Here is a 27,209-nt window from a genome sequence, read left to right as displayed (position 1 = left end):
GGGTGGGTAGGAATCAGGATCTTGTCTTTGGACAATAAAATAGGAGATGGGTAGTAGATATCCAAGAGTGGCTGCCCAGGAAGCAACTGCTCATATGAGCCTGGACTTCATGGGAGAAGCCACGTGCATCAGAGGGCTGTCAGCCTCTGCCTGTGTAAGGCCATGACACTGGGGTGAGATCATCTGGGAAGATAGAGCAGAGAAGACGGCTAGGGACTGAGCCCTGGGGCATGCCAACATTTAGAGGTCAGGGAGAAAAGGAAGAGCCAGCAAAGGAACCTGAGAAGAAGCAAGCAGTGAGATAAGGAGAGAATCAGAAGGGTGGTGTCCTGGAGGCTCGAGGGAAAATAGTCTTTCAAGGAGGCGATCAGCTCCAGCAAATGCTACTGTGGTCAAGAAAGAGGAACCTTCAGAATTATGTAATCATTCATGCAGAAGCTTTATCTCCAGAATTAGGCAGTTAGTTCATCAATGCAGGACATGTGCCAATTCAGCTTTTGTGCCCCATCTTATCACTTAGTCCATGCTTAGCACATAGTAGGCACTTGGTAAATGTGTGCAGGTAATATTTCGAGAATGGTCTGGATAAAATAAAGCTCTCCTCCTTAGAGTCAGTGGTGGGTACATTTGCCTATTCATGGAGTTTAAAATCTTTGCCCTAAGAGTTTTTTGGGTAAATTGGACATGGAAAGAAGAGCAAGGGAGCACGAATGACCAGCTTTGTTTATTTCACACTTGTCCCTATCCAGGGTGTCTCTAGCAACTCTAGGGAGGGTGGCCAGAGGGAATGGGGACAGCCTCTGCTGGAGGGTGTGTAATCAAAGGCTAACTCAGTCATCTCTTTTAGATGCCAAGGGCCTGTCCAACCCCTCTGAGGTGGAGACTCTGCGAGAGAAGGTTTATGCCACCCTCGAGGCCTACACCAAGCAGAAGTATCCGGAACAGCCAGGCAGGTGAGAGAGTGCTGGCAGAATGGTAGTAACAGCAGCAACTACTCCCATTCTTCAACTACTGAGCCCCTAAAGTGCAGCAGGCACTGTTTAGGTGTTTTCAAATGTTATTTAATCTTCATAACAAGCTGAAAGCCACAAAAATGTTAATTCCATGGTGCTAGTGGCCTTATCTGTCTTATTCACCATTTACTCCTCTAACCTCAACATGTAAAGCAGTGCCCGACACATAGCACACATCTTTAAATGGAGGATGAATAGCAAACAAATGAATAAATGTGGGAATTATTATCTCCAATTTCTATCAAAAAACAGAACCTCAGAAATGTTAAGTAACTTGCTGAAGACCATAATGCTAGCACGTGGTGGAGGTGAGATGTGAACCCAGTTCGTGTGATTTCACAGAGCCTGTGTTTGAGGTGTGACTGCATTGCTTTCTGGTCTGCCCCCATAGAAACCCCCATGCAGGAGGAAGTACAGGCTTTGGTAGCCAGAAGGCATGGCTGCTGGTCCCCAGGGTGCCATGTGTGTGGCATCTGGGAAGGTGCTGGGTCTGGGTCTGGGCTCCTCATTTGGAAAGGTGGATGTCGGTCTAGCAGATCTCTGAGACCATCTAGCAGTATAGGCATTTCTGAGTTATTAAAAGATATTCTCAAAAGTTTTTTCCAAAGTACAGCTAAGCCAAAGAGTTTTCCCTCTCTGCTAATGCCAGTTAAAATGAGAAAATATGATCCTCAAATCTCATAGAAATTGGAAATGAAACTGAAAAGACTGTCTTAAAGACATTAATTTTGTTTGAGGGATTAATTTTACATGCTCCCAATGCTCACTAATTATTTCTATTCCTCTGTGAAGTCTAATATCTACTTAGCTGTTTATCCTGGATCATAAGCCGACATCTAGCAATTGTCCAGAAGAGACTGAGCTGTGTTTTTTGTTGGAGGCTGTGGATGAATTTGGGTAGGTGGGTTTTGGCCCTTTGGTGCAATGAATAGGCAGGGCCTAGTATATTAGTGAGATTAAGCTGAATAGACCCACCAGGTGCCACCAGTTTAACACAAGCGTCTATTGCTTGCTCACAAATCTGGGTGGGCAGTCAGTTTAGAGAGGTGGTTGTCTTGCATGCCATCACTCAGGGACCAAATCTCCTTTTTTCCTGTGTCTCCACCATGACCCAGAGCCATACTGTGTTTTGCATCCAGATGATGGAAGCGGGAAGAGGTGGAGGAGCAGAGAGGCAAGGCCATATGGGCCAGACCTGGGTCTTAGAGCGCCCTCATCTTTTCCTTCACTTTCATTGGCTGATTCCAAGTCACGCGGCCCAGCTGGCCACAAAGGAGGCTGGAGAATGTACCCTGTTTTATGCCAAGGAAGAGAAGAAAAGATTGGATTTTTGGCGAATCTAGCAGTTCACTATAGATGAGATTGAGAGAGCCCTGATCAAGGGGTCAGGACCTGGCTGCCAGCATTGGCTTGGCCTCTGTCAGGTGTGAGCCCTGAGCAAGTCATCTTAACTGAAGCCCTGAGCTGGATGCTTTCTATCACATCTTCCATTTTTTGAGCACATACTGTGTGCGGGGCATTAGAAATAATGAGTGTCATACATATCATTTTCCTGAAATTGGCTCTATGACTTGCTGTTTTTCTTTAAAAACCAACAAAAAACTCCAACTCACTTTTTTTCCTAATTATAAAAGGAATGCATGCTTTGGTTAAAAAAAAAAAAAAACCCTTAGAAAAATATTTTTTAAAAATATGCGGTGGCTCACGCCTGTAATCCCAGCACTTTGGTAAGCCGAGGCTGGTGGATCACCTGAGGTCGGTTGTTGGAGACAGCCTGACCAACATGTAGCAATCCTGTCTCTACTAATAATACAAAAATTAGCTGGTTGTGGTGGCATGCGCCTATAATCCCAGCTACTCGGGAGGTTGAGGTAGGAGAATCACTTGAACCGGGGAGGCGGAGGTTGTGGTGAGCCGAGATCGTGCCATTGCACTCCAGCCTGGATGACAAGAGCGAAACTCCATCAAAAAAAAAAAAAAAAAAAAAAAAAAAAAAGCAGATAATAAGAACTTATTGTAAATATTTTGGTATATTTCTTTCCAGTATCCTCATGTATCTATTATGTCTTGTGTGTATCTTCATGTATCTATTATGCATTATGCATATCCTGTATGCATTTCTAGATATGAAATCATACAGTTTTGTGTGTTATTTTCTTCCCTTAGCCATTCTAGAAATTGTTTTCAATATTGACAACTACAAATTATCATTTTCAATGGTTTTGTAATATTTTGCAGTGTGAACATATCCTAATGTATTTAGCCATTGCCCTGTGATTGACATTTGGGTTGTTTCTAATTCATATCACTTTGAAAATTTTGGAACTTGACTCTTCTGCCGGAAGACGACTGGTAGGGGGCTGGACTGCCTCCACACACTGGGGAGAGAGGCCAACATTTGTTGCCAGGACTAGGGCAGAACCTGGAACTGCAGAGAGGTAGCAGAGGAGGGGTCCACTGCATAGTCTCCTGGGTTTGTCCAGCACAGCTTGGACTGAGGGTGACTGCCCTGATCAAGTGTTCATAGTTGGCTCAGCAGGTATATCAGGGGTGTCGCTGGCCAGGCATGTGGGTGTGCTGAGGGCTGGTCACCTCTGGTCGGCAGAACCTGGTTGAAGGGGATCCTGGCACAGCCAGGTAGAGGCAGATTTCTCAGTGGGAGAGTGCTGCCACTCTGTGGAGATGTCTCAGAAGTGCATGTCACAGGGGCCACGTTCTGCTTTCGCTGTGATCAGAAAGCAGAGATCAAAAGTCAGGTCATAGAACTCACACACACACTCTCTTGCACGCACAGCAGGCACCTTCAAAGGCATAAATCCCCCTTGCTGCTAACCTGTGGGCAAGGAATGCTGTGACATGCGTCTATTAGATTTGATCTCAGTTCCTAAATCCAGATCACACAACAAAGAGGGCAGTATGATGGCATACTTAGAATTTTGGATGTTGTAAAATCTTGGTCTTTTTAGAGTTCAGAAAAATTTTAGAGTTAATCCCAGTCTAACTTTGCACTTATGGAGAAGCCGTTTCCTTTGCCTACTTCCATAAAGCTTAATGGCAGAGGCACAGCCGGGAGTTCAGACTCCTTATTGTCTAACTACCTCTTTCCTGAATGATGATGCCACTCAAATGCTTTCAGGGGCTTTACCACTGGAGGCTTTCGAAGTAGTGTGTGGCATTGGCATAGATCTTTAATTTTTCCATATAGGGAAGCAATTTCTACTTTTTTAGATGGTGCCACTTTATTTTCTTTGTATTGCTACATTTCTTTAAAATGTCATATGGCATGAGTATAGAAATATACACATTTTCAAGGAACATTGAAATTCTCATTTGTAACTTTTTCATGAAATAATGCTGTGACACTCAGTAAAGATTCATCTGGAACCAGAAATCTCTGACTTAGGGCCATAGTGACTAATGTGATTTTGGTCCTTGAGCTTTTTATTGGAAATTGTGAGTAGAGTGACTTCATATCTAGTAGCATTAATAACATTAAAAATGAGTTGGCATTGCATTGTGCACAGAGGGCACAATGTCACAGAGTGAAAAATGTCACAGAAAGAGGTGCCCAAAAGGACATGCAGATGGGAGATGAATTCCTTCACACACTGTTCTTTCTCCCTTTTGTGAACCTCACAACAAATGTCTTCAGTTATCGAAAAATGTGTGTGAGGGTGTGTATGAGTGAGTGAGGGTGTGTGTGTGTGCATGTGTGCATGTTGTTAGAACATGTTAGAGTGTGAGTGTGGAGTGTGTTTGCATGTGTGTATGTGTGAGTGCATGCATGTACATGTGTGTGTATGAGTGTGCATGTGTACATATGTGAGACCACAGGCATGAGATATGTGAGATTAAGTGTGTGCACATGTGTAAGTATGTGTATTGTGTGTAATGTGCATGAATATAGTGCGAAAGCATGAGTGTGTGGATGTGTGTGCAAACACGTGAAGTATGTGTGAAGGTGTGTATACATGAGAGTGTGTGAAGGTGCATGTGCATGAGTGTGTGTGAAGGTGTGTGTGTGCATGAGAGTGTGTGAAGGTGTGTGTGCATGCACATGTTAGGTCATGTGAAAGTGTACATGAGTGGGCATGTGTATGTGTGAGGGTGTGTGTAAGTGCATGTGTGTGAGGGAATGTGAGAGTGTGAGAGCGTGAGTGTGCATGTGTGTGAGTGGTGAGGATGTGTGTGCGGGCACATGGGTGTGAAGCATGTGCGAGTGTGTATGATAATGTGTGGGTCAGTGTGTATGCATGTGTGCATGTATCCTCTCCCCAAACAGACCATAGACTCCTCAGGGGCAGAGACTATGATTTTCTATCTCCTCTTTTCCTAATTTAAGGGTAAGCACAGACTAAGAAGTTGACCATAAAAATTGGTAACAATTGGCCAGGCGCAGTGGCTCACGCCTGTAATTCCAGCACTTTGGGAGGCTGGGGTGCATGGATCACCTGAGGTCAGGAATTTGAGACCAGCCTGGCCAACATGGCAAAATCCCGTCTCTATTGAAAATACAAAAATTTAGCCAGGTATCGTGGCGGGAGCCTGTATTCGCAGCTACTCGGGAGGCTGAGGCAGGAGAATTGCTTGAACCTGGGAGGCAGAGGTTGCAGTGAGCTGAGACTGGGCCGTTGCACTCCAGCCTGGGCAACAAGAGTGAAACTCTGTCTCAGAAAAAAAAAATTGGTAACAATTGGTTACAAATTGGCAACAAAAATTTGGTGACTGTGGACCCCAAGGCATGTGCTGGTAGTCTCACCTACTTAGGCGGCTGAGGCAAGAGGATAGATTGAGCCTAGGTACCCAGGTCCAGCCTGAGCAACATGGTGAGACCTCATTCTTAAAAATATTTTTTGTGGGGGCTGGAAACTGAACCAAATTGATGGCATGATGGCTAGAGTAAGGCTCTCAAACATGTTCATCTAATGATGACAGCTGCCATGGACTGAGCACATTCAGTGCCTCACGCTCGGCTCTGGGTGCTTCAGCAGATCTGTGCAGGTACCCGAGGGACACAGCGACTGTGAGGAGCCAGTATGGCTGGCAACGTGAGTGGACACAGTCATCTAGTTCTTCCTCTTCCCCACCATGAGTGAGGGGAGCTGAGGGCAGTCCTGGGACGTGGCTACAGAATTGAAGATTCTTGAAGGGTCATGTGCTACAGCTTCTGCCTTTAAGGCTGACAAGCCCTCTAGCCTGCTTCTGAAGCTCTCTAGGCTTAGAGATTCTGTGACTCCCTTGTCTCCCCTTCCAGCTCCTTTATCACAGATTGGTAGAGAAGACCAAGTGGACGGCCTCCCGCCAGCAGGTGCAGGTGTGCAGTGCATGCCCATCCCTGTTCCTGATGCCTCTTGGCTTCCCTGCAGGTTTGCCAAGCTGCTGCTGCGCCTCCCAGCTCTGCGCTCCATTGGCTTGAAATGTCTGGAGCACCTCTTCTTCTTCAAGCTCATCGGGGACACCCCCATTGACACCTTCCTCATGGAGATGTTGGAGACCCCGTTGCAGATCACCTGAGCCCTACCAGCCACAGCCTCCCCACCCAGGATGACCCCCGGGCAGGTGTGTGTGGACCCCCACCCTGCACTTTCCTCCACCTCCCACCCTGACCCCCTTCCTGTCCCAAAATGTGATGCTTATAATAAAGAAAACCTTTCTACACATGAGACTTTTATAGGTGGACTTTTGTATAGATGTTAAAGGTAATATGCTTTGCTGTCTACAGGGCTGCGGGACTTTCTGGAAGTTCTTGGGAAAACTAACCAAGCCTCTGTACATACAATTGGTTTAAATTATTTTTTCATTTGCCCTGGAAAGCAAACAAATGAGTAATAAAATAATATATGTGAAATTGGCACTGCTGGAGCATGGGGTGTGTTATTGTGCTACAGGGAAGTCGACTCAGACATGGAGAAGGGATATCAGAGGCTGGGGTCCTGAGACCATAAATCCCAGAGCACAATGCCTGAATCTAAGCTGGGCTTTGCTGCACAGCAAGCTTTGCCCAGGGGCACATTCTGGGGAGACTGGGAAGAGATGCTGTCTTTCCAAATTAACTTGTTTTTTTTTGTTTGTTTGTTTTTGTTTTTCTCCTAAGAATAATGAGCAGAAAGAGACTTATTCTAAATGGAGGCAATTTAGTATGAGGCCAAAGGAGAGATGTTCTCTGTCCTGGGAGTTGGTGGAAGATCTTAGGTTCTGGGAGTTGGTGGGAGATGGTAACAAAGGAATAGGTTTTTCTGTTATATCATGAGCTAGCAACAATAGTCAAAAGACTAGAGTACACCAAGTTTGTTTTCCAATCTTATCTAACCCTGTGCAGCCTGTTCTTAAAGGGGAAAGAGAGAAAAGCTCTCCCATCTTCTAGTCTAGGATGTCCAGATTTACATAGTCTTTAAATCCCAACCGTTGGCTGGACCATGAGCTCCTTGAAGGTACAGACTGTGTCTGACACCACACATAGCCCATATAGCTCACTGTCTTTAACTCACATTCCTGCCATCTGCAAGAATAGGGCTTAACAGATACACAAATCGATGTATGCTATGAATTACGTGGTACCCCCTAAGGTTGTAAATGTAAATGTGCAGCCTGAACAGCTGCACATGGCAGTCCTGCTTCACCTTTTCCATACCACCAGAACCTGACCCAGGGCCTGGTGTACAAAGCACAAAGTAATCGGTGTTGTTGAATTGGGTTCCACACAACTAGAAAGAATCCCCTAAAGGACAATGTGGATGACATTTGTCTCATTCCCCATCAATAACTTGTCCCCTCAAAACCCCCATGGTTAACTCTCCAGTCCAAATACATCCCTCAGTACAACTGTAAAAACTAACATTGCTTTATTACTAAGAAAAACTTAGGGATCTGTCAGTGTTGGACATTAAGCAATGGAATGTAAATCTTAATTCTGCTGCTCTTTCCCTTGACTTGTGTATCTGCATTTACTGTGAACTATGATGAAAATAGTTGGCAGTGGGTGTTAAAATTTAATTGTAGCTTCCTTGATCTCTTCCCTCTGCCAGCATAATTCACCAGACACATTCAACTGCCTTAAGGTAACAAGGGCGTCCCAGGAAAATTCACTGCCCCCCACCACTGGGGTCACTTGAGTCCCATTCCTTTTCTTTTGTTTGTTTGTTTGTTTGAGATGGACTCTTGCTCTGTCACCCAGGCTGGAGTGCAGGGTGCAATCCTGGCTCACTGCAACCTCTACCTCCCAGGTCTGAGCCATTCTCCTGCCGCAGCCTCCCAAGTAGCTGGGACTACAGGTGTGTGCCTCCCTGCCTGGCTAAGTGTTTTGTTTCTAGTAGAGATAGGATTTTGCCATGTCTGGCCAGGCTGGTCTCAAACTCCTGACCTCAAGTCCTCCACCCGCGTTGGCCTCCCAAAGTGCTGAGATTATAGGCATGAGCCACCACTTCCAGCCCCATTCCAATCTTTGATCCCTTTTCCAGCCAACCCTAGCTTTTGCCTGCAACAAAACACAGACTGGTCAGGGCCCAGCAGGGTGCTGCACATCCATCAGGTGTGGTGTCTCCCGAACTGCTGCTAGGGAGCCTCACTGAGCCTGAACAGAAGCTCGGCAGGAGCTGGGCTGTCTTCGTTGCATGGGCTGGTCCTATCAGATTCAGGGCCTCAAAGGCCACCTCCTTCCTGAGCTGGTCCTCCTTATACCCTAGCAAGAGCAACTGAGTGGATGTTCAGCCCCACCTGGATTGAGGTTCACCTTCCTGAAGGCCTGGCTCCACAGAAGCCACGGTAAGTTTCCAGGGCCCCACATCTCTGAAGAGCAAGAGCTTTCCTCATTCCACATGCCTCACCTACAAGTGGAATCAGCTGGGTGAGGGGACAGCATGGTCAAGGCTGACAAATGTTTTTGGTGTCCCACACCCTGTACTATGTAGTCTGACTTAAAACAGAGGGATGAAGCCTTGTTTTTCACAAGTTCTCATAGAGCCTGAGCTCACAGCTCCGGGGTGAAAAGCTTATCACTCGGCTTAGGCAGCCGGAGCCTGACTCCTGGCTCTGCCAGCAGTAGTCTTGGATTTAGGGAAAGTTACTTACCTTCTCTGCCTCTTATTTCCTTCTTTTATTTGTAAAGGTCAGATGATAATACCCACCTTATAAGGATAAAAAGATGAAAGATGCATAAAGCCTAGTGTAAGAGCACATACATAAGACATACTTGGGTTCTGAGTCCTGACTTTGTCATTCATGATGGACTTAAACCTCGCTGAGCCTCAATCACTGAATCTGTAAAATGGGATTCTTGTGAGGATTACATAAGCTAATGCTCTTAGTGCTGTGACTGGCATGGAAGATGGGCAAAAATGTTAATTTATTTTCTGCTGAAGAGTGAGATTGCAATTAAAACATAATCTTGGAGTTTCAAGGAAATTGCCAGAACATTCTATCCCACAGCCTGGCTTGGATCATCCAATATACTGTAAGAGGGATCAAAAATGTCTAGTTTTGGTTTAACACTTTTATTCTAGGTCACATCTTCAGCAGGCAAATGGAAATGAACCACCCCATTTTCCTAATAAACAGTGCTGACAACAGGAAAGCCTGTGTGAGCTGCAGGCACCAAGCGAGTGCAGGACGCTGGTGACTGTGGAGCCTGCCTATGAGTCAGATTGGAGGAAATGCATGCAGGAAGGGGTCATGGTTACAAACACAGGCTCAGAGTCGGTCCAGCCGGCCTCAATTAAAATCCCATCTGATCACTGAGTAACCCTGGGAATGTGATTTAATCTTTTAGACCTTAGTTTTCTACTTTGTAAACTGTGAAAAATAATAGTACCTATCCACAGGGGCCTGTTGAGAGAAGCAGATGAGATAATCTATGAACCATACACAGGGCTCTGTCTAGCACATGGTGAGCTCCCAATTAATTTTAGTAAACCATTATTACTATTCATCCAAATATCTTCTACAGGATTCCTGCTCTGGAAAGAAAGTCCAGACTTCATGGAAAAGCTCCGCCCTACACCTAACTCCTTCTCCACACCCTACCTAACCTGAGAGCTCTCCACACCTTAGCCCCCATCCCCCATGCTGACAACTCACTTGTGCAGTGTGGGCCCGCCCTTCCTCACATGGTTGGTGTGAAAGTTAAGTGAGAGAATTTAATGACAGCACTTTGTACATTATTAAAGACTGTGAAAAAGATGTTGTTTGCACAGTATTTCTTGGCCTTGGCCATTTCTTTTCTTATCGTTTAGTGAAATCAACCAAATATTTGTTTATAATTTTATACTGCTTTCTTGTTCAAAAACTTTCAATGACTTGCTTTAGTCTATTAAGCAGTCTCAGGCCAGGCACGATGGCTTATGCCTGTAATCCCAGCACTTTGGGAGGCAGAGGTGGGTGGATCACCTGAGGTCGGGAGTTTGAGATCAACCTGGCCAACATGGTGAAACTCCATCTCTACCATGGTGGCAGGTGCCTGTAATCCCAGCTACTTAGGAGGCTGAGGCAGGAGAATCAGTTGAACCTGGGAGGCAGAGGTTGCAGTGAGCCGAGATCACACCATTGCATTATGGCCTGGGTCACAAGAGTAAAACTTGTTCTCAAAAAAAAAGCAGTGTCACCAGGGAACAAGCGTATCCCTCCCCACCCCCAGGGATATTTGGCAATATCTGAAGACACTTTTGATGGTCATGACAAGGGGAGTTCCACTGGATGGAGGCTGGGGATGCTGCTAAACATCTATAACGCACAGGATGGCCCCACAGCAAAGAATTATCTGGCCCAAAATGTCAAAAGTACCGAGATTGTGAACCTCTGCTATAAAGTGTCACTAATGGAATAAAATATCAAATAGTACTTTCCTGTTGTTTTGGTATTTTGGCTAAAGCCCCAAGGTGAGGCCATGAGGTCCCCTCATGTCTTAAGGAATTATGAAGGTAGATGAGCTGGTTCTGTGACTTATTCCTCTTCTTGAGCTGATATTCATAGAAGATGGAATTTAAGGAGAGAAGTCCTTAGAATAAGGAGTGTTTGGGGAGTAGAGTCATGGCTTTACCCTATCTCTTCAGGGTATACAGTGAGAGGGAGGGATCCCCATTCCCGTGGCAAATGAAGGGGGCAGAAAAGAGCAACTCATTGAGTGGGCGTGGGCACCTACACAATGGGGAGGCTGGCACCTGGCATCCTGGCTGATGCTTGCCTAGCAGCAGAAACCCATTGCCCCACCTTGCCACAGAGGGTAGGGAGGGAGAGCTGGGAGGGGCCTGAGCTACCATGAGCATCGAGATGGATGTCTCTTCTTGATAGAGACCTCTGAGGACAGGGGCCCATTGTGAGGGTGTAAGTAGGGAAGGAAAGGGAGAACACTGTATCCCACCGCCCCCCTCCCTGTACTTCGTTTGTCCAGGATGTGGTATTTTCTGTGAGTCAACTGAATTCCCTAAAAAAAAGTTGTGTTTAGAATATCCTGAAGGTACCAAGCCAAGAGAGTGGCCTCTCAAGGCAAGGGGACTCCCGCAGTAGGAGGCTGTGGGTTGAATTGCTGTGGGCAGGAACTAAGGGGTCAAGCAGAGCATTCGTTGCCCATACCTGTTACCTCGCAGCACAGAGTTCCCCATGGGGCCTCCCAAAAGCTCACCATGTGCAATAAGAAGAGCCACCTGTTGGTACTTGCCACATGGAAGGCATCAAAGGCGCCACGCACTTAAGAGCACTTCTCTCTCTTCTCATCTTTCCTCCAGGGCCCAATTCCCTGGTAGAGAGAGAGAGAGAAGGAAGACCCAAAAAAAGAAGGAGGGGGAAGAAGGTAGAGGCAGAGAGAAGAATTGACCACTAAGTTTGGGTTAGACTAGACTTTGTAACTACTGAAGTGAGATATTCTGGGCTTTGCCTGAAGTACTGTTAATAGGCAAGGAGTGGGAATGGCACAGAGCTGGTTTGAAGTCCGGCTGGAAAATAATAAAGTTTTTCTGTTTGATTTCATTGACTGTAGAGGCTTCGCAATACCAGCTGCACTAGTAAAAACCCAGGCCCCAGGCATGCATCAGCTTGACTTTGCCTTCTTTGGTTACCAGTGTCTCAGACTTAGCAACATCATTTTCACTTCTGCCCCGCAAGAGTCTAGATGGCTTGTCTGAGCCCATCTGTCCAATATCAGTTGTTATGATTTAGTTCTGCCCCTGAGATAAGCCCCAGCTTTTTATCAGGGCAATCAAGGCTGTCCATGGCTAGGCCCCAAAGAAAAAGTTCCCAGCTCTCTCCTTCTGTACATCACACACACCTCCAGCTGATTTAGCTATTTCTCAAATGACCTGCTGTCTATGTCTTTGCTCAGACATTCCTCTCTGCCTGGCATGACTCCTTCACCAGCTGTATCTACCCAAGTCCTACTCATCCGTTAAGATCAGTTCAAAGGCCACATCTATGTGAAGCTCTTCCTGATCTCTCCATCTTTGTGACATTACCATTATTCTGTGTCTCCATTAGGAACCCATTCAGCACTGTGCGTTGCATTATTGACTGGTTGTATATGCTATCAACTTTACTTGTAAATTCCTTGAGAGCAGGAGATCATGTCTGATTCAACTTCATATACACAGCATCTCTGAATGGAGTGCCCAGCCCAAAGTTGCCATTCAACACATGTTAGTGCAATTGGCACCTCTGGTTTCATTCCCAGTACATGGCAGCCCACTGAAAGTGGTGTGTTCCCATAGTAAGCCCAGGAGCCTCCCCACTGGAGCCCTGAGCCAGAAAACCAGTCCTGGGTAGGATGTTAAGAGAAGGTATGAGGTCTCCACTGCCTTCCAAGTTACTCTTCGTGGGCACAGTGGGCAATGGCCCAAGAACTTGAGGCATGTTCTTTGCCTTCAGGGAACTTACAATGGAGAAAAGCAGAAAGCACAAGGATCAAGAGGTCCTAAGCAATGATACATCTATAGCACTTTGAAGTTCACAAAGCCCATGCAAAGATCTGTGGTGGTAATCTGGCCTTGGAGAGGAAGGCAGGGGAGCTGTTGAGGTCTCCATGTTAAAGATAAGAAACTGAGACTCTAGAGATTCAATGACTTGTCTTAGGACACATATGGTGGTAGCATGAGGAACTCAACTACTCTCACAGCAGATGCAGAGCCAGTGCCACTCAACTCCAAGACCTCTGGGCCTATATCCTCAGTGATTTTTTTTTTTTTTTTTAAGTGGAGTCTTACTGTGTAGCCCAGGCTGGAGTGCAGTGGCACGATCTCGGCTCACTACAACCTTCACCTCCTGGGTTCAAACAATTTTCCTGCCTCAGACTCCTGAGTAGCTGGGATTACAGGTGTGTGCCACCACGCCTGGCTAATTTTTGTAATTTCAGTAAAGATGGGGTTTCACTAGGCAGGGGAGCTGTTGAGGTCTCCATGTTAAAGATGAGAAACTGAGACTCTAGAGATTCAATGACCTGTCTTGGGACACACATGGCGGTAGCATGAGGGACTCAGCTACTCTCATGGCAGATGCAGAGCCAGTGCCACTCAACTCCAAGACCTTTGGGCCTATATTCTCGTGAACTTTTTTTTTTTTTTTTTTTTTGAGATGGAGTCTCAGCCCAGGCTGGAGTGCAGTGATGCAATCTCGGCTCACTGCTACCTCCGCCTCCTGGGTTCAAGCAATTCTCCTGCCTCAGCCTCCCGAGTAGCTGGGATTACAGGTGTGTGCCACCATGCCCGGCTAATTTTTATATTTTCAGTAAAGATGGGATTTCACCGTGTTGGCCAGACTGGTCTTGAACTCCTGCCTCGGTCTCCCAAAGTGCTCAGATTACAGGCGTGAGTTACCATGCCTGGCCCTCAGTGAACTTTTTATATTCTGTGCCCATGGAGTATTTGTAGGTTGAGGGATTGGTATACATGAAGAACAAACATAAAATAATAAGGGATGGTGTTGTTTTAATAAATGTGGAACTTGGACAAACAAACCAACATTTAGCTAACATCTCCATCAGTTTTACTACAGTGATATTTTCCTTGGATAGTTCCCTTTTACATTTGTCTTCAGAGCCAGTTTAAGGCCACCTAAGATACATGATCTCATGATTCTATAGTAAAGACATTAAATAACAACAACTACAACATCTCTCCTGGTCCAGGTTCATGTAACACGCCCATCAATCTGGAATCCAGCATACACCAGGCCCAGGCTGGCACATTCATATTCCCAGCTTTATCTCCTACATTGTTCAAGAAATTTGGAGCTGAATGGCATTTGATTATTTTTAAAAACCAAATCTATCCTCTATGAATGAAAATTTGCCACCACTTCTGTAATTAAAAAAAAAAAACTGACTCAGGCTCTGGAAGAACTGGGTCTTGGAGCTAAATGATCTCAAGGCTTCAGGCAATAAATCAGTGCCTTTCCACTAGGAGAAAGCTTGGGGCGGCAGCTACAGGATTAATTAAGGCGTTACTGGGAGGGGCTAAGTGAGGAGTGGAATGGAAAGCACAAACCCCTTTTCTCCCAACGCAGGCAGGGAAGGCAGATCTGAATAAGAGGTTTGTTAGTTTATGAAGAGAACTGGAGACCCAAACTTTCCCAGCCAGGAAGAGCAGCTTTCACCCTCCTCTACAGAAAACTCCATGGAAATGTCTCCCGTGACAGTGCTGGCGCACACAGCCATCTCTCACCACAGACCACAGACCACAGAGGAACTGGCCAGGCCCAGCCTCCCCAGGGGAGGCATCTCCCGTTGTGCAGCTGCGATGGATGCTTGCAACCTGCCCCTCCCGGCTGCACACTTTGTGAGGGACGATTGTTAGGCATGGGTGCCCTCTGCTGTCTGCTCAGGGCATCACATCCCCAAGAAAGCTTCCAGGAGGCCTGAGAGGGAAGGGATTTTAAAAATTGAAAACAAAAAGGGTAGTTTGAAAAATGAACCTCAAATAGACTCAGAGGAAAGGGTACCCTTAGTCAGATACTCACGTAGTGGAGTGTTTACTTCAGACTCTGGGGAAATGGGCTTAGAAGAAGAATCTCAAGGGGGGAAAGGTTGGAGCATCTCATAGAGAATACATGAAAAGGAGTCGGGTTCAGGCTGGGAAAGAACAACCTCCTCCTCACCTGTCAGCCTCCCCACTAGCTAAAGGAAACATAGATCTGTAAATGCCAGTTCACCGGCATCACATACAAAGCCGAAGGCTAATGCCACATCAGGACCAGTTCTTCAAAGTGGGTGACCACTCCGTACAACAACAGTGTTTCCACAGCAACATGACAGTCAGACCTCTTTCCCAGTGGTAGAATTTGAGATGTTTGAGACTGGCTAAATGTGAGCTTTTAATGGAAAGATGTTTTAGGGAAATTTTCTGTTGTTCTTTTCCTGGTTGTCATGCAGAGTACAAAAGTGCCAGATCAGCCCTTCCAAATTTGCAGAGCCAGATGTGGGCATTCACAGCAAGCTGAAGTTGCAGTGCCCTTAGGAGGAGCAATGCTGATGGCAGGTGGCCCAGTGGGAGGAGCAGGAGACAGGGAGTTAGAGGGTCTGATCATGTAGCAGGTGAGTGTCTGACCTGGGCATGTCTCTAAACCTCTCAGGCCTTCAGCTTTCTCTTCCGTAAAATCAAAGATTCTAACCAGATAATCTCTAAAGTTCTTTCTACCTCATTGAATCAATAATGTCTTTTAGAGATGGATTGACATTCTACTCCATTACCTTACATGAAAGCAGGGGCTTACCCTAAGCTCTGGGCAATGGTTTCAGAGAGAACTCTGACAAAATCCTATTCCTTAGAAAGCTCAGGATCTGAAGGATAAAACACACAGATTAAAAATTTATTAAATTATGAATTGAACACCTGCTATGGGTTTAGTGCTCTGTTAAAGGATAGATTTATAAGCCTGGGCAAGATAGCAAAACCCCATCTCTACAAAAAATACAAGAAACAAAATTAGCCAGGTGTGGTGGTGCACACCTGTATTCCCAGCTACTTGGGAGGTTGAAGTGGGAGGATCTCTTGAGCCTGGGAAGTCAAGGCTGCAGTGAGCCGTGATTGCTCCACTGCACTCCAGTCTGGGTGACAGAGTGAGACCCTGTCTCAAAAAAAAAAAAAAAAAAAAAAAAAAAGAAAAGATATAATTTATAAAGATGGTTTCTAATCCCAGGTGAGGAGAATTGAGTTTATCTATCTCAGTTGATGGCAAAATAGACCATCCAAGTTACCTCTTTTGTTCATTCTTCTCCTGTCATCTGCTATCTCAGATCCAAATCTTCCTCAAAGATTCCAAGTTTCTATTTTTTTTTCTAGTAGGTCCTTGAAAATCCACCTTCCACGGGTTTATTTCTACACATGACATCCATGGAAATTATATGGTATTATATTGTTGTTTTAAAGCTGTATATGAATGACTTTTTTGGTATCAGTTTCATTTTATCCATTCTTCTTTGTTTCTCTCATTACTCTGCTTTGCCATCCATCAGCGATGCTCTGTGTAACTCTGGCCGGTTCCTTTTAATTGTGGCACAGTGTTTCAGTAAACATGTAGATGGCTGACAGCTCTTTACCATGACAGGCATTCTTGCATAAGTCTCCTTGCTTACCTGTACAGGAGTGTCTCTGGTGTGTAAACCCAGGAGTAGGACTTGCCTAATTGTAGAGTGTCCACATGCTCAGTTTCATTGTACTTTCCTACTGTTTTCCAAACCTTTGCACCAATATATATATACATTATATACTCCCACCAGTGCATAAGGGTCTCATTTCCACATATCCTTCTTAGCATTTGGCATAGTTCAAATTTCTAATTTTGTCAGTGTGCTTCATACAAAGTCTTTCTCTGATTTGTCTTTCTCTTATTATTAGAAAGGTTGAGCTCCTCTCTTTCCTTATTAGCCATTCAGATTTCTTATGTTTGTCATATTGCTTATCTTAAAAGAATTACAATTTAGGCCTGGCCTAGAAGAGGCAAGTGCTTACTATATACTGCAAGGAACTGAATGTTTATGCCCCTCTCCCTCAATTCAAATGTCGAAATCTTAACCCCTGAGGCAATGGGGGAGGTGGGGCTTTCGATAGGTGATTATGAGGGCAGAGAATGACATTAATGCCCTTATAAAAGAGACTTGAGAGAAATCCCTTGGTCTTCCACCACAGGAGGACACAATCAGAAGTTGGCCATCTATGAGCCAGGAAGTGGGCCCTTATCAGAAACCAGACTTGCTAGTCCTTTGATCTTGGACTTCCCAGTCTTCAGAACAATGAGAAATTTCTGCTGTTTTATAACAGAAATGTTACAAGCAGTTTCTACCAATCTAATACTATCTGTTCACTCGAGCAGAATCTTTAATTTTGATGTGGTCAAATCCATCCATTTCTCACTTTATGGTTTGCAATTTTGGAGTCTTGTTGGTGGAACCTCCTTCGTCCAAAGGTCCCAGAATCATTTTCTCATTAACCTAACAAGAGACTCAAAGAGCCATGTGGGGACCAAAGCATTTGCTTTGCAAGAGACCGATCTGAAATGGAGAACATGACAGGCCTTTCTACCCTCTTCCCTTCCTGAATTACAGATGTCCAAGTTCACCGTGCAGGGCCAACCTGACTTACCCATGCTTTCCCAGGTGAAGAAGCTGAAGAATGGGGACCTCCTGCGATGAGAGTGCCCCTGTTCAGGGGTTCATCCCATGGGTCCTGGAAGCACATGGCTCACTGAACTTCAACACATGCAGGTCCAGGCAGCAGGTCAAGATTTTACTCCTCCACCTTGCCCAAGGCAGAAACATGGCTGAACAAATGGCTGCTTTTCACCTCTCTCCTATGAGGAGAAGCAAGTGATAGGGTGGACAGAAAAGCCAAAGGATTTCTTCAAGGACTTTTATGTCCAGTAGAAAAGCAGGAGCCCTTCATCTTTGGGCTAAAATGAGTATGTGAAATTAGGAAGAGTAGAAAGTTCCTTTCTCTAGCTAATATTAATATCTTTATGTTACAATTGAAGAGGAGTCTCAGAGAGGCCGAGTCACTTGCCCATGGTCACACAGCAAGTAGTAAAGCTGAAAGTCAAAACTAGTCTCTAAAGTGAGACAGACTCTAATTGTTAGCCACAAAGTCTTAATTTCTCCTCTGTCACCAAAAACCTAAGTATAGACTGTGATTCCCCTATACTTTATTTCCTCCAAATCATAGATACTCAGGATGTTGCAACTTCAGCGGCCACTTCTTACTTCTGCCTGATCTAACTATAGAGTTCCTAGAGACCCAGAGGGCAAAGAGACTTGTCCAAAGCTGCCAGCAAAGTAGAGGCAGAAAAAATACATGTTTTCCAAACATATCATGAAGAGTTCTCTCTCACTGCTGGATGCTTTTAGTCTTGAGCTTCTTTTTTGAAGAGGACTAATGGAAATAATACAGATTCAACTCAATCTGATTTAAGTAAAATGTCTCACAAAACTGAAAGTCTTAGGACAGGACCAGCTCCAGGTACAGAGGGCCCAGGCACTCAGATGATACCTTCAGAACTCTTGCTATCTCTGGGATCTGTATTTCTCTCTGTTAGAGTCATTCTTGGCCAGGAACTCTAAGTTGACATCCTTGCGGGCCAGTGACCCTAGCCAAAGGAAGAGAGATCTTCTCTTTGCCCATGTTCCAGCAGAAATCCTGGAGCAGATATTCATAAGCTCCACTTGGTTGGAATTAGGTCCCAGATACACCCGTGACAATGGTGGGAGGGAGGGATAGCAACATATGAATCACATGGGCTGAACCTGGGAAGGAGTGGTTTCCTAAAATGAAAACTGAGGTGTGCTCACCAGAATTGGGAATGGATCCAGAAAGGCAAAAACCTAGATGTCAACACAACTGACAGATTCAACATGCAGCCATGTCTGTATATTTCTCTACTACTAACATTGCTCTACTACCAGGCAACCTACATTGCCTGCACATGGTACTCCAGACACTGGGCCAAGCATTTCATATGCATTACCTTATTTTATCCTCAGTGCACTTCTATGAAGTGGCTACTATCATGATCCCCATTTTAGTGGAGAGGATATCAACGCCTAGGGATGTTTTATTACTAATTCAGTGTCACATAGCTAGTCACGGGCAGAATCCAGACTCAAACTCAGGAATGCCTTAACTTAAATCCCATACTTTTAACCACTGCATTCTATTGCAAACAAAACAGTTAATACTAGGAAAAGAGGATGGTCTTTATTCTGCAGATAATGTAATGTAAGTCCCTCTCCTCCTGCCCCCCTTCCCCTTTGGCAACAAAAGCGTAGAACAGAAAGTACAAATCCTTACCATCATTGCTTCCGGTTTCTTCCTTGAGATTCTGGATTTCCACTGCATCCACAGACACTTCCTTTCTTGGATAAAGCTGACCACCCACACAAGAGAACCGATGCTATAAGGTGACAGTTGCTTTGGGGTTGTCCAGAGCCAGAGATACATATTTCTTTGTTTTTCAGTTGAAAAAGGATATTCTCTCCAAGTTGCCTGAATCCAAACTGGCTAAACCACTTTTGTTCAAACTTTCCAAGCAATTTCATCCCTGGGGTGGAAACAGAGCATGAAATGATTTGGAGCAAGAGGACAATTTTTGGGGATTTTAAGTGAGTGAAAACAGGAGGTTATAATGGAAGTTGTCTTTCAACCCTTAACTCCAGCATTTTGTAACCAAGAATTCTGTCTCTCAGGTTTTGCTGGTGGGAATGTAATGCTGAGCAGTCGTCTGGAGATGCTTCTAGATATTCAATAATTAGAAACAGCAACGCTGACTCAGAAGCCTATCAGCTGGCTTTCAGAGTGCCACTTCACAGAAGAAAAAGGAAAAAAAGTTGCAAACTTGGTAAAGTAACAATTGAACAAAAATCAATAAATATGTCATATATGTTTTAACAGTGGTTTGTACTTCTCCTTTAAAAATTCCATTGTCAAATGTCTAATATAAATAAGTCCTATATGAAGAATGAATTGGAAGAAAAGTTGAAAATTTTTCAGTAATGACGAGAGGGCAAAATCTCTTATTTGGGGCCATGCGGTCAATGGAAGGAGACAGTGTGGTTTAGTAGTAATTCAGGTGACACAACTAGGAAGCTAATTTGTCTGCAAAATTGTCTTTTGAAATTTAGTCCAGGATGGGATCACTCATGTTCCAATTTCCTCGAAGAGCTTTAAGAGCTGGAAAACGCCCAGCTATTGTCCATGACTTAGACACAGGCTTCCTGGAGACAAAGAAACACTTTTTGGAGTGTCCTTTTCTACTCAATGATTTTTCAGGGCCTTTGTCTTTCCATCTTTCAATGGGTGTGATAACACAGAACATATGGAGAGGATACACACACACACACACACAGAGAGAGAGAGAGAGAGAGAGAGAGAGAGGGAAAGAGACTGTAATCGTTCAGGCACTAACACTGCTGTGGCAAATGGTAGAAGAGAGAATAAAAGGCAGAGGTGGAAGTAGAAAATTTTCCTACAGCATGGAACAGGGCCGGACTTAAGAGTAGAAAAGTTTTCCACTCACCTTGAGCACCTCCATCGCAGCAGCCGCAGACAGCTTAGCCACTGTTTTCTTTCCTGGGTCTGTCTGAGGCAGGTGGAGCCAGGAGGCAAGTGGGCTGTGGACTCCTGTACCTGCATTTGCCACTCCGCTCCATTCCTGGGATTATTCTGGAAGTGGTCATGGCCAGGGCCTGGTACCCTGTCTGGTGCTTAAGTCTATTCTGGAAATGTCTGTTGAGGGATGAAAGATACCTCTCAGACCAGGGTTAGGGATCTGGCCTGGGGCTGTCCCAAATCTTCAATACAGACTCTGAACGCAAAGAGGCCTTTCTCCATCTCCAAAAAGAACTAAATGGTGTAACACTGGCGCTGGAGACAGAAAGACTGTCTACATACATATTGGACTCTGGCCCTGGGGAGGTGCCACCTCCACCTCCTCCACATGGCTGGCAAATAGCACTTTGTTCACACCTCTTCTCTGCACCCAAGGAGCTCACCAAAGCACACACCCAGTAGCAGAAGAAGTGGGAGAACCAGCTGCTGACCTCGGACCTGGCCCTGATGCTCACCATTAGGTGGGTGGGCCTTTTGAGAAGTTTAACAAACTCAATACTCATCAACCTATACAGAGCAAACATTTATTCTGTGAGTAACTCTATGCTAAGATTCAGGGCAACGCATAAAGTATGATTCTGTTTATGCAAAAAATACCCACATAGGTGATTTGTAAGGTTTATATAACTTCATAGAAAGAAGCTAGAAAGGATGCATACTGCTAACAGTGGTTACTTCTGGGAGCAGTGTGGAATTAGAGGCAGTGCTGAAGTATATTTTCATTTTTTACTTCATCTTTTCTATTTCTTTTTTTATAATGAGCAGATTTTGAGATGCAGAGAAGGGAAGAAGGGGGTTCTGGGTGGAAAGCTCAGAATATACTGGTCTCTGGAGGCAGGGAATCATGAGTCTTGGTCCAGGGCTGGTGAATGGTTTGCTCAACAGAAACCTGGGTGTTTACAAGAGAGGAGTGGATAATTCTACTTCTTGGTGTATATTCCAAAGAATTGAAAGCGGGAACTCAGATATTTTGAATGCTAATGTTTATTGCACCATTACTGACTATGATACAAAGGTGAAGGCAGCCCACATGTCCATTAACAAATAAATGGATAAACAAAATAGGATTTATCCATACAATGGAATATTGTTCAGCTATCAAAAGGAGTGAAGTTCTGATACATGCCACAACATGGGTGAACCTTGAAAGTCATACTGAGTGAAAGAAGTCAGTCACAAAGGGACAAATGTTGTATGATCCCACATATATGAAATAGCTAGAATAGGAAAATTCATAGAGGCAGAAAGTAGATTAGAGGTTACCAGGGCTGGGGGAAGTGGGGAATGGGAGTTATTGCTTAATGATTGCAGAGTTTCTGTTGGGGGTGATGAAAAAGTTTTGGAAATGGATAGCAATGACAGATGCACAACACTGTAAATTAATGCCACAGAACTGTCCATGTAAAAATGGTTATGATGGCAAACTTGTATCTATTTGTACCGTAATAAAAAAGAAAGACAAAAGAGAAAAAAAGGGAGGGGTGGGTTTTATAGCAGAGTGGGAGGTGGGCATGTGTGCCAAGCTGAGGAAACAGAAGTGGGTAATGGGGTCCCCTTCTTAGAGCCCTGCTCAGGGTCCACAGAGCCATGCCCTGGCTGCTGGGAGCATCACCTGCTGATATCTCTAAGCTGTGTTCCTCACTAGGCACTGCCTTTGGCTGTAGGGTGCTGTCTTGCCTGAGAATATGCCCCCTTTGTGGGGTGGGGTAGACGGTGACCTGTGAGTGGCTGATGTCTGGAAACTTGGCTCAGTTTGGGACTACTCTGCAGGGCCATCCCAAATCCAGAACTTCCCACAGAATCAGCAGAGGCCTCAGGTGCCACCACCGGTGGGCCAGCTTCTTTCTGGGGCCTCTCCTGTCTTCCTTACTTCCTTACAGGTCTGTCTCCCAAGAGCATTCCCCAGGAAACTTGCTGCATGCAATTCTCCTGCTCAAACTCTATTTCCAGAAAACCTGAACTATGATGGAGACAACTGGGAATTTTTTGTTTGTTTGTTTGTTTTTTAATTTAGTAGTGGCAGAATGAGAGCTGTGGCTTAGGGAGATCATCTTGGCAGAACTGCATATTATAAGTTGGAGGATGAGAGAGTGGAGGTGGGAAGATTATCTGGGATGCCATCACATCAGAGTCAAGCAAGAGGAAGAAAGGACCTGAAGTAGAATGATGGCAGAGGGAGAGAATGGACAAAAAAATTAGAACTAGAACTGGCAGAGGAGGGGAGTTAGCTGGATAGAGGCTGTGAGGTAGCTAATTTGCAGCACAATTCCATGAGATTCCTGGGAATTGGAATGTACTTGTGAACCAAGGCAACCACATACCTTGCCCTCTGCTGTGGGGCCTGGCACTAGGTCCAGGCAAGTACCCAGCAGCCTGACTGCAGCACACCAGCTGAGAGGCCACCCTGAGTTCTGCCAAGAGGCTGTGGGGAAGCTGGAGGTCTTCCTGCTGATTCCCTGGCATTGCTGCAATTTATTCTTCAACCAAGCCCACAGCTAATGCTGCCAGTGTCAGGATGCCAGATTTAAAGGGGAGAGAAGTCCTGGGGCAGGGGTCTATTGAGAGGAAAATCTGAAGAAGCTTTGCAGTAGGCTGGCTAGTTCTGTGTAGGCCAGGAAAGCATTTCCTGGTGGATGGGATTTGAGAGGGAGCAATGTCCAAGGACCTGCTTTGTGATGAAACTGCTCTGGTCTAGAAGGGCTGTCTTCCATGCAAGTTTAGATGCTGTCTCAGGGAAGCCTTTTGCTTACTAATTTTCCCAGCCCCTTGACACTTCGTCTCACTTTCCTCACAATGGCATAGCTTGGGAAGTGGATTTGAAGCCCTGTGGAATCCCACGGTCCCTCTGGAATTTCTGACTTTGAGTGGCTACTGGAGTTCTGGCACAGGCCTTAGACAAGTTTCCCCAGAGGTCTGGGTGGACTCCAGGGATAGCTAAAACACCTTTGGCAAAAACAGACATGCCGTAAGGGTGCATGTCAGGCACCAAAACAACAGAAAGGGTCCTAGAATGGTCTAGTGTGGTGACGCCCAAATCTGCCTGTGCATCAGTGTCCTTTTAAAAGTTGTTTAGAACTACAGAGGCCTGTGTGCTACCCTTGATCTGCTGAATCAGAATCTCTGAGGCTGGGTGGAGATTTGTCTTTTTAAAGCTCCCCAGGTGATGCTAATGTGCAGGCAAGATTGGAATCCAAAATGCTTCTTCCATAGCTGGGAGGTGGGCCCAGAAAGGTGAGTCACCAAGGCTGGCCGAGCCAGGCCTGGAACCCAAGTCTTCCAGGACCCAGTCCAACCTCACATTCCCTTTGCTGACTGTCAGGCTTCTCTGGACACGGACTGCACTGCCCAGCCCCCGACTCTCTCGCGCCCTCCCAACCTCATGCAGATGTGCATGCTCTGCCCTTCCATGTGTTCATGGTGTACCTGTTCTCTAACTTGCTTTTTAGGGTGAAAATAAGTGTTTGCTTATTTCTCCAATTACTTCATTGAATCATAAGGCCAGTGAGGCTGTAGACCACAACAACTCAAACCCTAATAAGCCACAGTTGCCGAACAAGGACTGTGGGCCCCAAATGATCCAGAGAAACATAAAAGTTGAATCTTCTTCAGAGTAGAAGACAACATAGTATAGTGGGAAGAGAATCGACTTTGGAATCCATTAAATCAACTTTGGAATCAGTTTTTGAATCTGAGCTTCAGTTTCGTCATCTGTGCAATGAAACTCACAGGGTTGCAGTGGTCATCACATGACTTAGTGTATGGGAAAAGAACCTGATTTATTATAGGGATGCTATTGTCAGGACAGGCTGAGCTTCTGCTATAACAAACAACCCCAAAATCCCAGTGCATAAAACAAGGCTCACTTCAGGTTGAAGGGGGAGTTCGAAGGGAGGACTCTGTTGGTGGTAGACACTCTGAGGCCCAAACTGCAGTATCTCCACTGTCACCTCAATATCAGGCTTCAGGTTCATAGTGACAGGAAAAGACAGCATAGAGACTTGTGCTGGCTCCAAAATATTCTCCACCAGAATCGACAAACGTCATTCCACTCACATTTCACTGGCCAAAGCAATTCACAAGGATACATCTTACATTGAGGGATATGTGCTCAGAAGGAGAAGAGAATCAGAAATCTTGGTGAACACTAGTCATGTCCACATTGTATGAAAGGACTTATTACTGTCCTGGTGGCACAAAGAGATATTACCACACCAAGACTAGAACCTCATCTTTTGCAGCACACGGCGACTACTAAAGGACAGTTAGCTGTTGTATAAATTCCTCTCCCTTCTGAGTCATTTGCCTTTTTTATAGTCAAATGCTGAAAAGAAACATTTCAGCATACATAAATGAGCGAAGAGAATGAAATTCCATGGTCAAACCTTCCAGTTCAAGGACTGTCCTTTCTTTCAGGGCTCATAACTCCTGTCATATTTCTAAATGGCTTATGCTTGTCAGCAATAGTACTTCCTCTGTAAACAATGAAATTTGGGGTTTGACTTACAAAAGATGTATCACTCTTCAGTACATGCTTTTGACTCGGGTGCAGAGGTGCGGCGCATTGTCAGTGTACATCCTGGGTCCCTGAGCAGTCATTTGCAAAGAGCTCCTCTCTCAGACGACTTCCTCTGGAAACACCTCCATCATTTATACTGGAGGAGCCCTGGCTTTTGGGGGTGCCCCAGCTCTGTAGAAACCACTCAGGCACCAAGTCCACTGAAACTCTGACCCATTAAAATAAAATCAAAGAACTCAGTGGGAAGAGGGGAGACAGATTCAGCTATTAAACCTCTCCCAGTTTACATAAAATTCTTCCTTATGAGTCAAAAGCACTCCTGGAAGTTCTTTTAGTGACTGATTATAAATGCATATCATGTTCAGTGCCTACTATAAGTCAGGTTTTGTTCTGGGCTTTGGGATTCATCAATGAGTAAAATAATTTTCTGCTCTCATGGAGTTTAGAATCTGGGGAAGGAATAGAAGAGAAAACAAACTCATAAGTAAGTAATTCTACTTTAGGCAGATTACATGATAAAGAAAACGATTCGAGGTAAGGAGAGAGAGGATGCATAGACTGGGGGAGGGAGATTGCTATTTTAGAGAGTAGCCAGGAAAGACTTTCCTGATGAGGAGTCAGCCAATCAGAGACTTGAATGAAGATAAGGGGCTAGTAATGCTAAGATATAGCAAATCCACTCAGAGATATGAGGGGTGTGTGTGTGTGTGTGTGTGTGTGTGTGTGTGTGTGTGTATAGTAATGCCCACAGGCAGGACAGGTAATACCAGTAACAGGTCCATCATATTTTATGCAGGTTGGTTGGTACATACTTGTGGTGCTAAGTTCAGTATGCCATATAGACAGGGGTAACAGCAAGAGTAAATGCCCTGTGGCAGAAAGTAGCTTGTAGACCAGAAAGTATCAGTGACCACTGCCTGCTGCAAGAGGAAGGCGGGGGGAGGAAAGGCCACATTAAGATTGGCCTTCTTGGCCATAATAAGGGTCAAATTCTGATGCACCACCATGTAGCCCTTTCCAAAGCCCACAGTGATCTTCATCCCCCACAGCACCATCCTGCTGTACAAAAGGACCCAGTTGTGATAATCACTACAACTGGGGAGATGTTGGTCGTCATAGGCTCTGGGGGTCTGGGCAGGATAGAACTGAGCTCCACATGACCTTCACTACCCTCCTAAGGCAATTTAGCATCACTCTGTAGCTGGCACAGGAAGAAGGCAGATCCTCCTTCCAACTTTACTCATTTCTTCCTACCTGACTCCACCACCCATCCTTATAATTTTAAGTGTTTTTAAATCCACTTTACTTCTGGGAAATTTCTGGGGCTCTCACTGAGTCCTGCTAAGAGCCTGAGGGAACTGAGAGAAAGAAAGGAGGCTCTCCCTTTTAGGAATGGATTGTGGGTCACTGAGGTTCAGTAAGTGGGGAGCTCTGGGCGGCCTCCAGCAAAAGACATGCTGGTCAACCCTGAGGTGGAAAGAGTTCAGAAAACAAACCATTTTTGCCCCATTCATTCATGCCCACCAGCTGCTCCCTGAGCTCCACCGCCCTGGTAATTGTTTTTCTTGGCATTCCAGGGTAGTAGGTCACGTTAGATTCTTTTCTTTCAAATATTCTACTGACATCAAAGTGGAAGGGATGTAAGGTAAAAAGAAATAAATCGGGGAGGATTCCGCTGTTTCACAACTGCTTTCATGTTCAGGATGTGCAGGAATGCTGGGGTGGGCGCAGATTCTCTTACCTCCCCCAGTTCAAGGAAGAGTGGTGGGTGGGAGTGTGATGTCCAAATGCAGAAATGATCTGGACTGACAGTAGGGCAGTAGGCTGCACGAAAGCAAGAGTCAAGGGCAAGATTTTTCAAATTAAGATAGTGTAGTGGATAACACAGGGCGTAGGATGAGCAATAAAACATGAAAACTGGTGGGAGGCAGCTGGAGGTGATAGCAGGAAGGTGGAGAGACAGGAGCGAGGCTCCATTGCTTGATGTGTGCTCTTGGAAAGGGCATGTCTCCTCCCAGAGTCCAGATTTTCTCACTTATAAAGTAGATTCTGTATGTGTGACTTTTCCAGGTCTTAGATCTTCCTGAACAGTTCTGATATGGGGACAATTCA

General features: G+C 45.2%; 1 protein-coding gene across 3 annotated transcripts in view; it reads left to right on the top strand.

The window, feature by feature from the left end:
* The window catches only part of RXRG (retinoid X receptor gamma), a 44,787-nt gene extending 37,920 nt beyond the window's left edge, over positions 1–6,867 (top strand). For 2 of the 3 annotated variants that reach the window (XM_010373364.2, XM_010373365.2), the window contains exons 8-9: positions 848–953; positions 6,380–6,676. In XM_010373364.2, the coding sequence (XP_010371666.2) occupies positions 848–953; positions 6,380–6,527 (254 nt within the window). In that variant the 3' untranslated portion in view covers positions 6,528–6,676. Of the gene's footprint in view, positions 1–847; positions 954–6,379 lie in introns of all 3 variants that reach the window. The other variant, XM_010373363.2, reaches the window with a different exon arrangement.
* Positions 6,868–27,209: the final 20,342 nt, after the last annotated feature.

Source organism: Rhinopithecus roxellana, chromosome 8 (genome assembly GCF_007565055.1).
Source record: "Rhinopithecus roxellana isolate Shanxi Qingling chromosome 8, ASM756505v1, whole genome shotgun sequence".
Taxonomy (NCBI): Eukaryota; Metazoa; Chordata; class Mammalia; order Primates; family Cercopithecidae; genus Rhinopithecus; species Rhinopithecus roxellana.
Note: the sequence above shows the minus strand (reverse complement) of the source record. Positions and strands in the feature narration are given on the sequence as shown.